Below are 21029 nucleotides of genomic sequence, written 5' to 3'. Positions count from 1 at the left end.
CACTTGAAATCTCTGTTTTCAATGGATTTTTCATCACAAAATCATTCAGATTTTTCTTTCTTTCAGCATCATCCAAATGATATCATGAATGAACATGATACATGCCTATCTAGAAATTGTTACAGTGGCATTCTATCAAATTATGTATCAATTCCTTCTTCGCTGACTGGCTGTCAGTGTTTGCCAATCCAGCCTTTATCTAGCACAGTATGTCAAGGTCACCACTCAGGGTTGTATACAGGAGCTAGTGATGAGGCAAGCAGTTGTCAGGCAGTCTGGTGGGGCCCATCCTGCAGACAACATGGTCCAGTTTCAAATGGCATCCTATTTATTCCCGAAATAGAGCACTACTTTTGACCAGGGCCCATGAAAATTAACGCACTATATAGGGAATATGTTACCATTTGAGACACCTCCTGCTGCATCCGTTCCAGAAAATTCAGTTAAACAATTGATCGGGTGCAGGCCTTCCAGAAATCGATATCATGTTAAAAGATAAGCGCAGGATTAAAACGCATTGCCTGCCACGTGGTGAAATTAGGCCGTCGCTGTAATTAGAAGTGATGCTTGCTGGGAGATTCCTACCAGAACCCCCTTTATACCAGGTAGCTGCTAGCCTAATCTTCTGGGCCTGTATTCAGAAAGCATCTCAGAGTAGGAGTCCATTCATTAGTCAGGTCCATTCATTAGTCAGGTCCATTCATTAGTCAGGTCCATTCATTAGCCTATAATCTAAAAGGCAAAAGTGAGTTTAGATCCTCCTTGTTAGCATGCACAATAGCTGATATGGTAGGCTATTCGTCTGCTGTTTCTCCAAGGCGCTCCATTATTTCTAAAAAATTAGCGGTTAAGATATCACAATGTAGCATTGCGATATCTAATATGAAGTGTGGATGGTGATCATCAATAATTAATATTTAAAAGTACTTGGGGGTGTTATTTAACTTAGCCCAGCCCTAAGTTCTTGATTAACTCACAACGCTCACACCGTTGGTGCTACTGCATGATAAGGACTATAGAAATCATATTCCCTGAGGATAATTCTGCAGTTTCAGTAACTTTCAGTGTTGTCACATGCTGCACAATGGTCAACAATGTAGCAAAATTATGCAGACGAATATGCACTAAACCTCTGAGGTAGAGGACAAGGCACTGCTGCACTGTTCAAATACTGTTATCGGGGATTGCTGATCCACAAATCTGTATTGTGTTCATTGTTGTTTTACCTAGGTGTCTCTCCCAACCACTGCATATTCTTACCACTGAGTTTCTGGACTAATGAGGGATAGTTCAAAGAACAGCTTTTTAGCAAGGGTCTGGAGTTTTGTCTGTGTGGATTGCTGCATAGTAACTTTGTAAATGAACACGAACTCAGTCTTTGTCATCTTTTTGTGTATAAGGAGAAGTCTGGCTGGATCTTGCAGTTAGCCTTAAATAGTGGATATTTCTCATTTTCTGATTCACTGTATCTTGTCGCAAATCTTCCAATTTTGTAAATTGCCATTTCCGACTGACGATAAGGATTGTCTTGTACAGGGGGTTAATCTTTTTTTTGTTTCTCTCTCCCCCCCACCCCTGTCCCTCACACACAAAGATGAGAAAGCCCCCAGGGTTGTGTCCTACATCAGTCTACTAAGGCAGCAAGTTTTTTTGTAATTCGCCTTAAAGCGTGGCTCTAGATTTGTCCTGTATGTCCTGTGGTTCCAGCAGTGAGGCTGCATTTCAGCTGCAGTAGCAGTCCAGCAGATGCTTCAGTACACATAGAGAGGGAGGGAGGGGGGAGGGGGGAGGGAGCGCAACTGAAGAGGGAAGTACTTGCAGTCCTGTTCTGTTCTGTTGAGAGGAACGGTGGAGTGCAGTTACAGCGATTGATTGAATAAATGCGGTAAAATCTCTTCCGCTGCTGGCATGCCAAAAAGGAGTCTGATGAAGTGAAGGTTAGAATTGCTGCCAAGAGGAGAGAGTGAGTGTGATAGGGAAAGGAAGAAGAAGAGGGAGGTAGATAGCAGAGGGAGACTCCAAGAGAGAAGGGGAGTGAGAGGGGGACCAGGAGAAGCATGGAGTGGAGTGCTATTTCAGGGAGAAATAGGTGGGATGCCAGACTGCAGGAAAAAAACTAGTTCATTAAGAAAACTGAGATCCTGGGATGATCTTGAAAGAAATCTGAGATCAATGGGATGGCTTCATAGTACTGTAGAAGATGAACAGTTAAAAGGGAAATGACTTCGCCTCGTTAGCTGATGGTGATGTTCTGTGTTTAGCCAATCGGATGCTGGCTAACCCTGTTCATCTCCTCCTCAGATGATGGGGAACAGCTGTGACCGAGGTACTGACTCACTCTACCGTCTTTTTTCTATAGACTCTATTGTTTGAAATTAAGTTGATTATTCATGCTTAATTATCATATGCGCAGAGCATCATCGTTAAAAAACTGTTATGTTCAGTTCTGTTTGTCTGTTTATTTTCATTTAGGGTCTGTACTGTATACATGCAATGCTCCATATGATGGGTTTGCTGCCATCTTTCACGAACACTGAACTGAAGATGTGCGTAACTTTGATCATCTTTACTTTGTGCTGTTTGTCAATGTCCATAGTTTTATTAAGTAGTAAGGATGTGCATTAAGTTTGATAGGTGTCTCTCTTCCCCAGCCAGAGAGCTCAGTCTCCTCTGAATCAGAGTAAGTGGAGTTGAGCGTCTGAAATCCCGCTCACAGGGTGGTGAGCAAGGCGCTCAATGTCCTTTCCTACCGCTAAAACATGCTCCTTGCTCAAAGGGGTAAAAAACTCTCCAAATTCCCTCCATTCATCCTTTTGTTTAGAATCACAATTTAAACAACACCCATCGATTTGAGACTACATGGATCTACCATTTTGATTTGAAGTATTGAAACCAAACCATATGATTTTAATTCAAATTATTTTAATAAACAACATTCAAATGTGACTGTAAGAAGCAGTCATCATTTAAATAGGCTACATATTAATCTGTATGTAAACACTAAATAGGTCAGGAGCCAAAACGGGTAGTCTAAGAAGGAACAAATATTTTATTATTTAGGCTATATCATTAGCCTATTATTTCAGTTATTTCAAGGCTATAGCCTACAAATAAATTAATTGTGAAGCATTTGCAAGTGTGACACAATAGGCTAGCAGGAACATTAAGCGCTCAACATTTAAATAACATTTGTCTTATTCAATCGTTCATTCACTCACTCCTCTAGAATGTAGAGAAAAACAGGGCAATTCAAGAGGGTGCTATGAAATTAATTTCAAATACATGAACTCTAACGTGCTAAATTCTCAGAGAAAATCATCTAACTTTTTAACCATACAGTTGGGCAAAAAAAGTATTTAGTCAGCCACCAATTGTGCAAGTTCTCCCACTTAAAAAGATGAGAGAGGCCTGTAATTTTCATCATAGGTACACTTCAACTATGACAGACAAATTGAGGAAAAAATCCAGAAAATCACATTGTAGGATTTTTAATGAATTTATTTGCAAATTATGGTGGAAAATAAGTATTTGGTCAATAACAAAAGTTTATCTCAATACTTTGTTTATATACCCTTTGTTGGCAATGACAGAGGTCAAATGTTTTCTGTAAGTCTTTCACACACTGCTGCTGCTATTTTGGCCCATTCCTCCATGCAGATCTCCTCTAGAGCAGTGATGTTTTTGGGCTGTTGCTGGGCAACACAGACTTTCAACTCCCTCCAAAGATTTTCTATGGGGTTGAGATCTGGAGACTGGCTAGGCCACTCCAGGACCTTGAAATGCTTCTTACGAAGCCACTCCTTCGTTGCCCGGGCGTGTGTTTGGGATCATTGTCATGCTGAAAGACCCAGCCACATTTCATCTTCAATGCCCTTGCTGACGGAAGGAGGTTTTCACTCAAAATCTCACGATACATGGCCCCATTCATTCTTTCCTTTACACGGATCAGTCGTCCTGGTCCCTTTGCAGAAAAACAGCCCCAAAGCATGATGTTTCCACCCCCATGCTTCACAGTAGGTATGGTGTTCTTTGGATGCAACTCTGCATTCTTTGTCCTCCAAACACGACGAGTTGAGGTTTTACCCAAAAATTATATTTTGGTTTCATCTGACCATATGACATTCTCCCAATCTTCTTCTGGATCATCCAAATGCTCTCTAGCAAACTTCAGACGGGCCTGGACATGTACTGGCTTAAGCAGGGGGACACGTCTGGCACTGCAGGATTTGAGTCCCTGGCGGCGTAGTGTGTTACTGATGGTAGGCTTTGTTACTTTGGTCCCAGCTCTCTGCAGGTCATGAGATCTTGCGTGGAGCCCCAAATCGAGGGAGATTATCAGTGGTCTTGTATGTCTTCCATTTCCTAATAATTGCTCCCGCAGTTGATTTCTTCAAACCAAGCTGCTTACCTATTGCAGATTCAGTCTTCCCAGCCTGGTGCAGGTCTACAATTTTGTTTCTGGTGTCCTTTGATAGCTCTTTGGTCTTGGCCATAGTGGAGTTTGGAGTGTGACTGTTTGAGGTTCTGGACAGGTGTCTTTTATACTGATAACAAGTTCAAACAGGTGCCATTTAATACAGGTAACGAGTGGAGGACAGAGGAGCCTCTTAAAGAAGTTACAGGTCTGTGAGAGCCAGAAATCTTGCTTGTTTGTAGGTGATCAAATACTTATTTTCCACCATAATTTTCAAATAAATTAATTAAAAATCCAACCATGTGATTCTCTGGATTTCTTTTTCTCATTTTGTCTGTTATAGTTGAAGTGTACCTATGAGGAAAATTACAGGCCTCTCTCATCTTTTTAAGTGGGAGAACTTGCACAATTGGTGGCTGACTAAATACTTTTTTGCCCCACTGTATGGTAGAAACATGGGGTTTAGAATATGGGGTTTAGAATTTGTATAAACCTTGAATTAATTAATAATTTTATGGGTGAACACCCTACTTATTAGGCTCAGTGCCTTTCGAATGAACTATTAGAAGTTTGGCCAGAGTCTCTAGATTCAGGCTCATGAGATGGTGCCAGCAGAGGCCAGCAGTGGAGAATACACTCTGCAGAACCACTGGGGATGCTAAACACCCTTCGGGCCACTCTTGCCAGGTGGGAGAAGGGATACAGAGTTGTCTTTCCAAAAGGTGATAACATCCTCGTCTGCATTGCTTCTCACAGCCGTTAAGTACTCCTCTACCTCTTCTTTCTTGTCTATAGAGGACTGCTGCTGTTGAATGAAGTAGAATCTGAACATGCAAGGTCTTTTGGGCACTTTGTTTTGCTAAGGGGCAGGGATAGGTACTGCTGGTGCTACTGGTATGGCAGATGCACCTGCCAGAGGAGCGTTGATAGCCTCGGTTTCCTTCATAAAGAGGTCTCATCTCTCCAAGAGATTACGCACCAGTTTATCCCTTATCTCCCACTAACTTTTAAACCTGGGGTCCAGGACAGCGGCTAGACAAGATGTTTATCATTCTAGTACCGCCTGTACCCAGTGGAAACGTTATCTGATTGTGTTTCTGCAAAAGCAGCAATGTCTATGGTCAGACACAGTAGTCAACAGTTTATTTATTTCAGACAAGGCAGGGAGATTCATGCCTAGGGTCCCTAACTCTTTTTGAGGTCAGTTAGTGGTGTCAGAACCTCGGCCAGGACCTGTAGGCGACGCACTTCGTTTAAGGTGAGTTTTACATCATCGAAGGTAGACTTCGGTTTGTTTTGCCACAAGGGGTGTTTTTCGAACATCTTCAACACAGATTCAATCATGCGTAATTGGCTCTTCCATCTTGTCATGCAGACTGATTTGGGACGCACTCCCAATCTGTCCCTTTCCTCTGTGTTCAATGTACACTTCCTAATGCTTTTCACAAGTTTCCCCACTTTCTGGATCTGTCCACTCACCCCATCATATATGTTAAAGGAATCCTTCATTGCGAGCCTGAGCATGTGAATTGGGCACTGTAAATGGAGATTTTACTTTGAAGTAGTGGTTTACCATCATGTCCACGTTGTTGGCTATATGGTCAGTTTGGAACTGAGAGATCCCAGGTGGCGCGCCCTCCTCCATGTCGGATGCCTCATTTTCCTCCTGTCCATCATCATTGATCTCCTCAAAACCAGGTAAGTTGAAGGCCTCGACCATGTTGCTTACGCTGTCAGTCACCACTTGCTGGATGTTCACCTGTCGCTGCACGTACCAGTTCCTCAGGACACTTTCATATTTCTGCTAAATGGCCTTTGATGTGTGGTGTCCTTGAGCTGCGAGCACATACAACAACACCGTGTGGCATTTATATTTTCCTTCAATGAAACTGGCGACAATCCCCAGTAAACTGTCCCCTTCTGCTAATCCAAATGTCCGTTGACACAACGAAACCATCACCAAGTTGAAATAGTTCTCTCAGCTTGGCTTCCATTTCTTTGAGGGCATGAGACATGAGGGTGTCTCAGACCGTACTATTAGCAAGGCAGTGTGTAGCCTGGTTGTGCTGCACTTGAAAAGTACCACATCCCTTCCCGTTCTCCTTTTTTGTTACGAGCTCATAGTCCAAGTGAACAATTTCAAAGAAAGCCTCGTCGAATCTTTTTCTCCTGTGACACTGCTGGGACTTTACGGGCAGAAAAGTAATCTTGGAATGTGTATTTCTCCTGCAAAGTGCGTTGCTGCTGCGTCTTGTCTATAAATACAAATGAAAGCTTAATTAGTCTAATGATAGCCTACCTTAAATTGGCACCACAATAAGCCTAGACACAAAGTAATGGATATATGCCTAATCAGACATGTAGCCTACATTTTTATATGCTCCTCAATCGGCGTGATAATACATTTAAATTACTTTAATTGTAATGTGTATTAATTTTTATTGTCATATGGAAAACATGAATTAGGGCTGGGCGACATGGCCTAAAAATCTGCTTTTTAAAAAAATATTTTTACGTATGGGAATTTCACTGTGTATCAAATATATATTTTTAACAAATCTCAAAATAAACGTTTTACAATTTAAATGTCAAATACACTGCATTTCAAACAGTCAGTAATAATGTAATGCATTCAGGGTGTGTGAAATTATATGCCCTACTCATAATGTTATTATTTTTTGCAATAATCACTGATCTGGCTTTGAAGTCCGCCTATGAAAATGCAATTTTTGTTAAATGTTACCAGAACCATGCATAATGCACATTCACTAATAATGACATACTTTTTGTAGCAGGCATTTTAGAAAATTAAAATGAACACAGGTCTCATAAACAATTCCTCAAGCACAAGCCCACATGCTAGTGAGTAGCCAGACAGCTAATCTTTATATTTCAAGTTTAGCCAACTTGAATCTATTTTCTAGCCAACAAGGCAGAACAGTTGAATTGTTATGAACACTCCCTTCTGTCTGTCTCCAACTGTATGAACAGTATGCTAGCCTGTCCACTTTGTTTCTCAAAATAAGAATGTTTTGCTAATTCCTTTATATAATTGTGTTTTTATGCTTATTGTACATTTATAAACAGGCTGGACAGCTAGTGTAGGTCTTTGACTTAAATGCTGCCAGCGGTACGTATTACTTCAATGCCACGCGCAACGAGCTGAGCATTCATTTTCCAGAATCAATGTTCATTGATACTCCTGTTTTAGTAGTGTCTTCTCTGCACACAATTTGAGGAGTTGAGACATAAAAAGGGTAACTTCAACTCTTTTACAGTAAAACAATGTCTCAATTTCCTTATGACCGATTCTGTTGGACCAAACCTCAAATGCAGTTGAAAACATGTACACAAGCAGACATAAACTCTCATAAGAAAAAATGATTATTGCATTTGGAATATTCATTCAAATTAATTTGATATATAGCCTAGCTGTAAAGGTTTTTAGGCAAAATAACTCTACCAAAACAGAAAGCTCCTTGAAAGAGGTAATATGTCAGACCTATTGGGCCAAAATCAATGATAGCCTATTGTATTGATAATAAAACGAAAATGAACTAAACTTTTAAGCGGTTGGATGTTTTTGTTTATAAATACTTTTCTACAATGACACACTTAGCTAGCTACCAACCTCGTTCCTTTTTGTTGGCATGTGTACACAGTACATTTGCATGGCTGTTTTATCAGTTTCTTTATGAAATGATTTAGCAAACTCCTTGACTGTAGCTAAAGCAAGGGGCTATAGCAGCACACAAGTACAGTACCAGTCAAAAGTTTGGACATCTACTCATATTTGTACTATTTTCTATATTGTAGAATCATAGTGAAGACATGAAAACTATAAAAGGACACATATGGAATCATGGTAGTAACCAAAAAAAGTGGCATTCTCTCAACCAGCTTCATGATGTAGTCACCTGGAATGCATTTCAATTAATTAATTGTTAAAAGTTAATTTGTGGAATTTCTTTCCTTATTAATGTGTTTGAGCCAATCAGTTGTGTTGTGACAAGGTAGGGGTGATATACAGAAGATAGACCTATTTGGTAAAAGACCAAGTCCATATTATGGCAAGAACCGCTCAAATAACCAAAGAGAAACGACGGTCCATCATTACTTTAAGACATGAAGGTCAGTCAATCCTGAAAATGTCAAGAACTTTGAAAGTTTCTTCAAGTGCAGTCGCAAAAACCATCAAGAGCTATGATGAAACTTGCTCTCATGAAGACGGCCACAGGAAAGGAAGACCCAGAGTTACCTCTGATGCAGAGGAATAATTCATTAAAGTTACCAGCCTCAGAAATTGCAGCCCAAATAAATGTTTCACAGAGTTCAAGTAACAGACACATCTCAACATCAACTGTTCAGAGGATACTTTGTGAATAAGGTCTTCATGGTCAAATTGCTGCAAAGGAACCGCTAGTAAAGGACGCCAATAAGAAGAAAAGACTTGCTTGGGCAAAGAAACATGAGCAATGTACATTAGACCTGGGGAAATCTGTCCTTTGGTCTAATGAGTCCAAATTTGAGATTTTTGGTTCCAACCGTAATGTATTTATGAGAAGCAGAGTAGGTGAATGGATTATCTCCTCATGTGTGGTTCCCATAGTGGAGCATGGAGGAGGAGGAGGTGTGATGGTGCTTTGCTGGTGACACTGTCAGTGATTTATTTAGAATTCAAGGCACACTTAACCAGCATGGCTACCACATTATTTTGTAGCGATACGCCATCCCATCGTGTTTGCGCTTAGTCCCACTATCATTTGTTTTTCAACAGGTCAATGACACAACACACCTCCCAGACTGTGTAAGGGCAATTTGACCAATAAAAACAGTGATGGAGTGCTGCATCAGATGACCTGGCCTCCAGAATCACCCGACCTCAACCCACATGAGATGGTTTGGGATGAGTTGGAACGCAGAGTAAAAGGAAAATCAACCAACATGTGCTCAGCATATGTGGGAACTCCTTCAAGACTGTTGGAAAAGCATTCCAGGTGAAGCTGGTTGAGAGAATGTCAAGAGTGTGCAAAACTGTCATCAAGGCAAAGGGTGGCTACTTTGAAGAATCTCAAAGATGATAAAATATATTTTGATTTGCTCAACACTGTTTTGTTTACTACATGATTCCATATGTGTTATTTCATAGTTTTCATGTCTTCACTATTATTCTACAATGTAGAAAATAGTACAAATAAAGAAAAACCCTTGAATGAGTAGGTGTGTCCAAACTTTTGACTAGTACTGTAGCTTACAAATAAATGCATGCTATGCATGCTGGGCTCTGAATTATGATGCATGCAATGTTTATAAGACCAATCGGGCTACTGCCAGGGGTGCCAAGAGGACAGTGTCTGAGGAATAACTTGATATAGCACTTTGCAAAGTAGCCTTTTTAATAGCTGACTGCTGTCTCACAACCTGTCTGAAATGCGGGATCGGTCACCGTATGTGGTGTTGCTCTAGCCTAGACGTTCTCAGTTCATTATCTTGTCCAGTAAAACTTGTTTTCTTTACTGAGCATTAAATGGTTCTGGCTTCTTCTTTCACAGCACAGGCTGCATTCATGTCGCACAGGGCTTATCCTCAAGGGGCTAAATTTAGCTTCCAATCAATAGCTCCCTGGATATCGGCCAGCGATCTCAATGTGACGGACAGTTTGGGACTTCTGTATTTGGAAGACGTGGCTTTCTTTGCTCCGTGAAGCATTGATAAGGCAGACGGTAGTCTTGTATACAGCTGCAGCAGCAGCAGAACTGACTGTGGAAGTCTAGGAATGTGTTCTAAATGGCCCTCTATTCCCTATATAGTGCATTGCTTTTGACCAGGACATTGGTCAAAAGTAGTGCACTATATAAGTTGGGTAGGAAACTACACTTTACAAAAATATAGATTTGGACCTAATGAATTTATTTCAATTGACCGATTTTCCTCATATGAATTGTAACACAATATTAATAAATGAATGTGTTGCGTTTTATATTTTTGTTCAAATATAGATTCAGCTATGGGTCTAATTTTTGGTGAAACAGATGGTCGGGGGGGGGGGGCTGGAACATAATTATAATTTGTACACAAATTGACCATAACTAAGCACAAAAAGAGATTTGTATTTGAAAATATAAATTTCATACATTGATTACACATAGTGTCTATATAGAGTCTACACCTCCCTTGAACTGTTACAAAGTGGGATTGAAATAGATTTTATTTGTCATTTTCTTTCATTGATCTAGACAAAATACTCCATAATGTCAGTGAAAATAAAACTCTAGAAATGTTTACAAATTTAATAACTAAAATATTTGTTGAATAAGTAGTCACCCCCTTTGTTAGGCAAGCCTAAATTAGTTCTGAAGTAAAATGTGGCTTAACAAATCACTAAAGATATTTGGACTAAATAATAGGGGTTGACATGATTTTTTAATGACTATTCCTTCCTTTGTCCCCCATACATACAGTACATCTGTAAGGTCCCTCAGTCAAGTATTGAATTCCAAGCACAGATTCAACTACAAAGACCAGGGAGCTTTTCAAAAGTTTATAAAGAAAGGCAGTTGTAGGTAGATGGGTAACAGTAGCAAATCAGACATTGAATATATCTTTAAGCATGGTCAAGCTAATAATTATGCTGTGGATGATGTATTAAACCACCCAGACACATCAAAGATTCTGAACTGAGCTGCATGGACAGGAAGGAAACTGCTTAGGGATGTCACCATGAGGCCATTGGTGATGGTAAAACTGTGGCTGTGATGGGAGGAAACTGAGTAAGGATCAACAACATTGTAGTGACTCCACAATAATGACCAACATGACAGGGTGAAAAGAATACAAATATACAGAACTAAAATATTCAGAAATATGTATACAACAAGGCACTAAAGTAATACTGCAAAAAGACACTGCAAAGGAATACACTTTTTAGACTAAGTGCAAAGTGTTATGTTCGGGGCACACGTATCACTGAGTAACTGCCTCTTTATTTTCAAGTATGGTGGTGGCTGCATCATGGTATTGGTATGCTTGACATCGGCAAAGACTGGGGAGTTTTTCAGGATAAAAAGAAACAGGATTGAGCTAAGCACAAGCAAAATCCTACAGGAAAACATGCTTTACACCAGACACTGGGAGAGGAATTCACCTTTCAGAAGGACAATAACCTACAACACCAAGTACAATCTACACTGGAGTTGCTTACCAAGAAGATGGTGATTGTTCCTGAGTGAACAAGTTACAGGTTTGACTTAAATCTGCTTGAAAATCTATGGCAAGACTTAAATTGCTGTCTAGAAATGATCCCCAACACCTTGACAGAGCTTTAAGAATTTTGAAAAGAATGGGCAAATATTGCACAATACAGGTGTGCAAAGCTCTTAGAGGCTTACCCCAAAATACAACAGCTGTAATCGCTGCCAAAGGTGTTTCTAACATTTATTGACTCAGAGGGTTGAATACTCATCTAATCAAGGTATATTGTGTAGATCATTGACCAAAAATGACAAGTATACAGTGCATTCGGAAACTATTCAGAACCCTTGACTTTCCCCCAAAAAATGTACTTTACAACCTTATTTTAAAATGGATGAAATAGTTTGGATTTCATAGTTTCCCCCCCTCATCAATCTACACACAATACCCCATAATGGCAAAGCAAAAACAGGTTTTAGAAAATGTTGCCAAAATATGAAATAAAATATTACATTTACATACGTTTTCAGACCCTTTACTCAGTACTTTGTTGGAAGCACCTTTGGCAGCGATTACAGCCGTGAGTCTTTTTGGGTTACAAGCTTGGCACACCTGTATTTAGAGTTTCTCTAATTCTACTCTAATCATCTCAAGCTCTGTCCGGTTGGATGGGGAGCGTTGCTGCACAGCTGTTTTCAGGTCTCTCCAGAGATGTTCGATCAGGTTCAAGTTCGGGCTCTGGCTGGGCCACTCAAGGACATTCAGAGACTTGTCCCGAATCCACTCCTGCGTTTTCTTGGCTGTGTGCCTTCGCCCCAGTCGGTGGTCCTGAATTCCTGGTGACTTTTGTATTTTTTGGCCCATGGGCAGCCTGTTTCCGACCCCTGATATAGGTATTAAGGTGTCATTTGGGATATAGCCAGGGACTCAGGGATGAGAAATTGGGGTGTTTTTCAGTTGAGGGCAGCTCTGCTCCAGGAGACTAGGCTGAGCTGACACTCCGGTGCCCAGGCTTACTAGGTTCTAGCAGCTGGCAGCTGGAGTCCCATGATAATGGCCTTGCCCTGCCACTGTAAACTGAGACCACCAGAGGGAAAATTAAATGTGGGTTGAGTCCATCCTCATCCTTGACGCACATAGCCATAACCTTACTGAAAGAGACAGAATCGTTTGTCAGAACAGACCAACAATAAAATCTTCTACAGAGAATTAGATTAATATTGTCATGTTTTTATTTTATCATCCAGAATGTTCACAGAGGATTACAGGGAAGCAAATAACACTATGTGACCTTATAGCAGGAACCTCAATGTCAATGAATTACAGACCCCTCTGAATAGCATTCTGAGATTTATTTTACTTGAGTTAGTGCATTAATTCAATGCTATAGCTTGTCTTTTGGGGGACCACAACACAGACTCGTGGCAGCCTGTGGCTTGAGGTAATTGCTTGCTCGATACAGCCCACCTCAGTCTCGTCCTTGGTGATCTAGATATCGTCAACAGCTTGTTCACCCATCACTCTGGCTCCCTCTCCCAAATGTGGCAGAATCTGTGTTCATATAACTCAACCTCCCCCAGTCCAAGGCAGCTAGCTTGATTGATTGAGTAGTATTGAGTTAGTGGAGTAAAGTGCAGACTCACTCCTCTTGTCTGTCCTGTCTAATCTCTCTGTCGCTCTATCTTTCTCTTGCTCGCTCTCGTTCTCTCTCTCTCTTGTCCACAGAAGTGTCTGCTGAGAGGTCCCCCAGGAGGCGGAGTATCACAGGCCTGGGGAATTCAGAGAAGAACATATCCCTGGACGTACCCAACTCATCTCCCTTCAAAGTACCAGTGAGTGCTATTGTTATGATTAGAAAATATGTTTATTGTCCAATGTACACGGATGTCCAACGAAAACTTGTCTTTTGCTTTATAACAAACCCCTCAGAAAAAAACGCACACATTAGACATTTTAAGCCTCTTTGTACAGTTTGACGTACAATAACTTGTGTTGGAAGCCATTAATATTTGTTGCCGTTTTATATTATTTTGCTATTTTATATAAGTTTGATATCCAGAAGTCTTTCTCTTGTTTGAAGCATATGGGCAGACTGCAGACCCAACACTCTCTGTACTTGATTAGACTTTATTTCAGTTAAAACTCCCCAAAGCCCCATTGATGGCCATGGGCTTTCAGCAGCTCAGTCAGTGGTAAAACTCTCCGCTATAAACATGGTCTTCCTATTCCATCCTAGGACATGGATAATATCAATCTAGTTGTTTTTTCTTTGCACCAGCAGGACAGAACGTCCGAGTTGGGTAAGATCAGGGGGGGTGGTGTATGTCTTTTTTATTAACAACATCTCCGATCTCCAATATTAAGGTTCTGCTATTCTGAGTTAGAGTACCTCATGGTAAGCTGTAGACTATACTATTTACCAAGAGTTTTCATCTGTAATTTAAAGTAGCCGTCTATTTACCATCACAATCCGATGTTGACATTAAGACCGCACTCAACGGCACTCAAAAGTTGTATCAGGCCATAAGCAAACAAGAAAATGCTCATCCAGAGGCGGTGCTCCTAGTGGCCGGTGATTTTAATGCAGGAAAACTGAAATCTGTTTTACTTCATTTCCACCAGCATATGTCACCTGTGCAACTAGAGGGATAACAACTCTAGATCACCTTTACTCCACACACAGAGACATGTACAAAGCTCTCCCCCGCCCTTCATTTGGGAAATTGGACCTTAACTCTATCCTCCTGTTAAAAAGCAAAAACTCAAACAGGAAGTACCAGTGACGCTCTCAATACGGAAGTGGTCCGATGAAGTGGATGCTAAGCTACAGGACTGTTTCACTAGCAGATATTGGAATATGTTCCGGGGATTCATCTGATACCATTGAGGAGTTTACCACATCAGTCACCGGCTTCATTAATAAGTACATCGATGATGTCCCCACAGTGACCATACGTACATATCCCAACCAGAAGCCATGGATTACAGGCAACATTCACACTGAGCTAAAGGCTAGAGCTGCCACTTACAAAGAGCAGGACACTAATCCGGATGCTTACAAGTGATCCCGCTACATCCTGCAACGAACCATCAAATAGGCAAAGTGTCAATGCATTACTAAGATCGAATCCTACTACACCGGCGCTAAGGCTTGTTGGATGTGGCAGGGCTTGCAAACTATCCCGGATTACAAAGGGAAACCAAGCAGAGAGCTGCCCAGTGACGGAAGCCTACCAGCCGAGCTAAATGTCTTCTATGCTCGCTTCGAGGCAAGCAACACTGAACCATGCGTGAGAGTACCAGCTGTTCCAAACAACTGTATGATCACGCTCTCCGTAGCTGATGTAAGACCTTTAAACAGGCTAACATTCACAAGGTCGCAGGACCAGATTGATTACCAGGACGCGTACTCAGAGCATGCTCTAACTAGCTGGCAAGTGTCTTCACTGAAATGTTCATCCTCTCTCTGACCCAGTCTGTAATACCTACATGTTTCAAGCAAACCACCATAGTCCCTGTGCCAAATAACGCAAGGTAAACTGTCTAAACGACTACCGCCCCGTAGCACTCACATCTGTAGCCATGAAATGCTTTAAAAGGCTGGTCATGGCTCACACCACCATCATCCCATTAACCGTGGACCTACTTTAATTCACATAGCACCCCAACAGCACTCCACACTGCCCTTTCCCATCTGGATAAAAGGGAGACCTATGTGAGAATGCCGTTCATTGACTACAGCTCAGCGTCCAACACCATAGTTCCCTCCAAACTCATCACTAAACTCAGGACCCTAGGACTGAACACCTCCCTCTGCAGCTGGATCCTGGTCTTCCTGACGGGCCGTCCCCAGGTGGTGAATTTCGAAACGACACATCCACCAATCTGACCTTCAACACGGGGGGCTCTTCAGGGGTGCGTGCTCAGTCCCCTTCTGTACTCCATATTCACCCACTACTGCGTGGCCATGCACGACTCCAACACCATCATTAAGTTTGCTCACCGACGACGAGCACGGCCTATAGGGAAGAGGTCAAAGACCTGGCAGTGTGGTGCCAGGACTAAAACCTCTATCTCAACATGGGCAATACAAAGGAGCTTGTTGTGGACTACAGGAAATGTAGGGCCAAACATGTCCCCATTCACATCAACGGGACTGTAGTGGAGCGGGTCGAGAGCTTAAAGTTCCTTGGTGTCCACATCACTAAGGACCTATAATGGTCCAAACACACCAACACAGTCGTGAAGAAGGTACGACAATGCCTCTTGCTCTTCAAAAGGCTGAAAATAATTGGCATATTGAGAGCATCTTCACTGGCTGCATCACGGTTTGGTGTGTGTGCTGGCTAGGCAACCCCGGTTCCATCGGTGGCGACCCAGAGCCGATACCAACCGGAACGCCAGTGCTCTCCGATGCTTCGTGTGATGGCTTCTGCATTCTGTCACATGGATGGACTCTGAAGAGACGAAGCAGGTACCGGAAGTAAAACATTTAATAAACAACGGACATGGAACGAGACAGGAACAGCGTCAGCAAACGAGTAACACAAACAAAAAACAATTACTGCAGAAGCGGGGAGCTGGGGAACTGACAAATATAGGGGAGCTAATAACAGATGATGAGTGAGTCCAATATTGCTGATGCGCGTGACGAGGGAAGGCAGGTGTTGCTTAATGGATGATAGGCGTGCGTGATGCAGGGCAGCCTGGCGCCGGGGAGAGCAGGAGCAAACGTGCACTACCCACATACTCACACACACACATGCATATTGACGCCACACTCACACACACACTTTCACAATTCACATATGCTTCTGCTGCTCCCTTTATTATACTGTATATCCTAGTCACCTTTACCCACATGTTCATGCTGTATTACCGCAATTACCTCATACCCCTTCACATTGACTCAGTACTGGTACTCCTTGTATATAGCCTCGTTATTTTTTTGTGTTACTATTTCCTTTTTTATTTAGCAATTATGTATATTTTCCTTACTTTTTAACTCTACACTGTTGGGAATGGGCTCGTAAGTAAGCATTTCATTGTAAAGTCTACACCTGTTGTATTCAGCGCATGTGACCAATAAAATTGGATTTGATTTGAAACCATTCAAGGATTTCACCATGAGGCCGTGATAGGAGAAACTGAGGATGGATGAACAACATTGTAGTTACTCCACAATACTAACCTAAATGACAGAGTGACGAGAATAAAGGCGGTACAGAATAAAAAATATTTGAGAACATGCATCCTATTTCCAATAAGACACTAAAGTAAAACTGTAAAAAATTTGGCAAATTAACTTTATGTCCTGAATACAAAGCGTTATGTTTGGGGCAAATCCAACAAAACAAAAATAATGATGTGCAAATATTGTACAATCTAGGTGTGGAAAGCTCGCTGCGAAAGGTGACTCTCTAACATGTATTGACTCAGGGGTTGAATACTTATGTAATCCAGATAAATTGGTGTTTTATTTTTCATATTTTTTGTAGATCGTTGACAAAAAATTACAATTAAATACATTTTAATCCCACTTTGTAATACAACAATGTGAAAAAAGTCTAGGAATGCAAATCCTTTCTGAATGCACTGTAATGCAGTAATTTAGACCATGGCCCATAGGGTGCACTATGCAGGGAATAGGGTGCTTCAACCTTGTTAGGAAAAGGGGATACTTAGTCAGTTGCACAACTGAATGCATTCAACCGAAATGCATCTTCCGCATTTAACCCAACCCTTCTGAATCAGAGAGGTGCGAAGGGCTGCCTTAATCGACATCCACGTCATCGGTGCCCAGGGAGCTGTTGTTGTTGTTGCTCAAGGGCAGAACATCCTATTTTTCCACCTTGCCAGATCGGGGATTAGTTTACTGGCCCAACGCTCTTAACCGCTAGACTACCTGCCGCCCTCTCTGTTATACCACCACGTCTCTCATAGAGCTACATTCTGATTCATGTCATTCTGGTCTCCTCCTCAAAGTGAAGCAGTACTTGTCATTATTGTGTTGGCCTAAGGAGGAGGGATTGTCCATAGAATTACACATAGAACTCATTTAATAGGAGCTCTGTGGGTTTATCTAGCTAAATCTTACCTTATTATAGCTTCTCACATAATGCATCAGCATTTTTCACATTCTCAGACATGGACTTGAAGTCTAGAACCAACTCTGTGCAGGTGTTGTGAAGTAAATATGGAAGTGTGTTATGAGATATATATATATATATATATATATATATATATATATATATATATATATATATATATGAAAACTTTTGCTTGCTAATCAGAGACTATGTGGGAGTGTGCCTCAAAGGACTGCGAAAACTCAGAGACATGCTTTTGGTGATATTTATAGCCAAAAGAATTGGGCCATGCATCACCGTTACTCATATCTCTGGCCTGTTATATGGCTTCTTGTTACGCGTTTAGAATATTTTGTTAAGGATAGATGAAGAACAACTTCTACATTTGAAGAAAAACTTATACTTTTAAAAAGGTCTCTGATAGCTTACATTTTTTTTCTATGTCATGCTTTTTAGATTCACCAAAGGGTCTAGCCTACTTCCACTAGTGGGTAGGTGACTCATGTTTGTCTGCTTAAATGTTTGTCCGTTTCTATAGACAAGCTATTTTACCTGCACAACAATATGGGAATGTTCCCAGTGGTGTAAAGTAAAAATACTTAAAAATACTACTAATGTAGTTTTTTTTTTTTTTAGGTATCTGTACTTAACTATTGACATTTTTGACAACTTGTACTCCACTACATTCATAAAGAAAATATTGTACTTTTTATTCCATACATTTTCCCTGACAACCAAAAGTACTTGTTACATTTTGAATGCTTAGCAGGACAGGAAAATGTTTTATTCGGTGCATGTGACAAATACATTTTGATTTGATTAATATAAAGATTTAAAAATTATTTTTTACATTTGATACTTAAGTATATTTAAAACCAAATACTTTTAGACTTTTGCTCAAGTAGTATTTTACTGGCCAACTTTTTCTTGAGTACGTTTCTATTAAGGTATCTATACTTTGACAATTGGGTACTTTTTCCACCACTGAATGTTCTCAATGGTGTAACCTGGCTGTTTCAAGTAAGAGAGATTCAGTGTGTCTCTCAGAGTGGGAGTGCTGATAGGATCAGGTCTGTGTAATCTTATTCATTATGATCTAAAAGGCAACACTGTGTCTAGATCAGCACTTCTAATTAGAGATGTCTAGGTCCCTGGCACTCAAAAAACTGACAGACTTCCTGTACCTGTGCTCTCTGTGGACTTAAAATGTTTTATTTCTCTCTACCACTCCTCATTGTGAATCATTTTTACAAAGCATATCAACACCTAATTATAGTGGAGTGCACTTCCTAGTGTTTATTGCAGCTTTGCTAATAAGTAACATGGCGTTCCTGTTTAGACTTAGCAATACTCTCTCACTGTCAGAGGTCACAATATGTACTCTGTGTTGCATTACCATATCCTATGTCAATATACAGGCCAGGGTAAGCATTATACACCACTCCAAGATATACAATATCTGGCTATGAATCATTTCAAAGTTACAAGTTTCTTCTTTCAACCATTCAATTAAGTCATAAAAGAACAACATATATATATATATATATATATATATATATATATATATATATATATATATATATATATATATATATATATACAGTGGGGCAAAAAAGTATTTAGTCAGCCACCAATTGTGCAAGTTCTCCCACTTAAAAAGATGAGAGGCCTGTCATTTTCATCATAGATACACTTCAACTATGACAGACAAAATGAGACAAAATCCAGAAAATCACATTGTAGGATTTTTTATGAATTTATTTGCAAATTATGGTGGAAAATAAGCATTTGGTCACCTACAAACAAGCAAGATTTCTGGCTCTCACAGACCTGTAACTTCTTTAAGAGGCTCCTCTGTCCTCCACTCGTTACCTGTATTAATGGGACCTGTTTGAACTTGTTATCAGTATAAAAGACACCTGTCCACAACCTCAAACAGTCACACTCCAAACTCCACTATGGCCAAGACCAAAGAGCTGTAAAAGGACACCAGAAACAAAATTGTAGACCTGCACCAGGCTGGGAAGACTGAATCTGCAATAGGTAAGCAGCTTGTTTTGAAGAAATCAACTGTGGGAGCAATTATTAGGAAATGGAAGACATACAAGACCACTGATAATCTCCCTCGATCTGGGGCTCCACGCAAGATCTCACCCCATGGGGTCAAAATGATCACAAGAATGGTGAGCAAAAATCCCAGAACCACACGGGGGGACCTAGTGAATGACCTGCAGAGAGCTGGGACCAAAGTAACAAAGCCTACCATCAGTAACACACTACGGCGCCAGGGACTTAAATCCTGCAGTGCCAGACATGTCCCCCTGCTTAAGCCAGTACATGTCCAGGCCCGTCTGAAGTTTGCTAGAGAGCATTTGGATGATCATATGAAACCAGAATATATAACTTTTTGGTAAAAACTCAACTTGTCGTGTTTGGAGGACAAAGAATGCTGAGTTGCATCCAAAGAACACCATACCTACTGTGAAGCATGGGGGTGGAAACATGCTTTGGGGCTCTTTTTCTGCAAAGGGACCAGGACGACTGATCCGTGTAAAGGAAAGAATGAATGGGGCCATGTATCGTGAGATTTTGAGTGAAAACCTCCTTCCATCAGCAAGGGCATTGAAGATGAAACGTGGCTGGGTCTTTCAGCATGACAATAATCCCAAACACACCGCACGGGCAATGAAGGAGTGGCTTCGTAAGAAGCATTTCAAGGTCCTGGAGTGGCCTAGCCAGTCTCTAGATCTCAACCCCATAGAAAATCTTTGGAGGGAGTTGAAAGTCCGTGTTGCCCAGCAACAGCCCCAAAACATCACTGCTCTAGAGGAGATCTGCATGGAGGAATGGGCCAAAATACCAGCAACAGTGTGTGAAAACCTTGTGAAGACTTACAGAAAACGTCATTGCCAAACAAAGGGTATATAACAAAGTATTGAGATAAACTTTTGTTATTGACCAAATACTTATTTTCCACCATAATTTGCAAATTAATTAATTAAAAATCCTACAATGTGATTTTCTGGATTTTTTTTCTTCTCATTTTGTCTGTCATAGTTGAAGTGTACCTATGATGAAAATTACAGGCCTCTCTCATCTTTTTAAGTGGGAGAACTTGCACAATTGGTGGCTGACTAAATACTTGTTTTCCCCACTGTGTGTGTGTGTGTGTGTGTGTGTGTGTGTGTGTGTGTATATATATATATATATATCCAGATTGTTTTATTTGATATCTCACCCTTCACTGTAAATTAAGCAGAAAAAGCTTAAGGAAGTGATTGGGTGTTAGATGTGAGTAATACTGGGGTAAAATGTCACTGACGACACCCCTGTCT

General features: G+C 40.8%; 1 protein-coding gene across 14 annotated transcripts in view; it reads left to right on the top strand.

Moving 5' to 3' along the window:
- LOC110530304 (ras GTPase-activating protein nGAP) overlaps positions 1-21029 on the top strand; it is an 89067-nt gene that overhangs the window by 40989 nt on the left and 27049 nt on the right. For 10 of the 14 annotated variants that reach the window (XM_090182250.1, XM_036985930.2, XM_036985928.2 and 7 more), the window contains one exon: positions 13331-13437. In XM_090182250.1, coding sequence (XP_090038376.1) covers positions 13331-13437 — 107 coding nt within the window. The remainder of the gene's footprint in view (positions 1-13330; positions 13438-21029) is intronic. The other 4 variants (XM_090182251.1, XM_090182249.1, XM_036985927.2 and 1 more) reach the window with 1 other exon arrangement.

This window comes from Oncorhynchus mykiss, chromosome 8 (genome assembly GCF_057628025.1).
Source record: "Oncorhynchus mykiss isolate SJ-2025 chromosome 8, ASM5762802v1, whole genome shotgun sequence".
NCBI lineage: Eukaryota > Metazoa > Chordata > Actinopteri > Salmoniformes > Salmonidae > Oncorhynchus > Oncorhynchus mykiss.
This window is presented reverse-complemented; position numbering and strand designations above follow the sequence as displayed.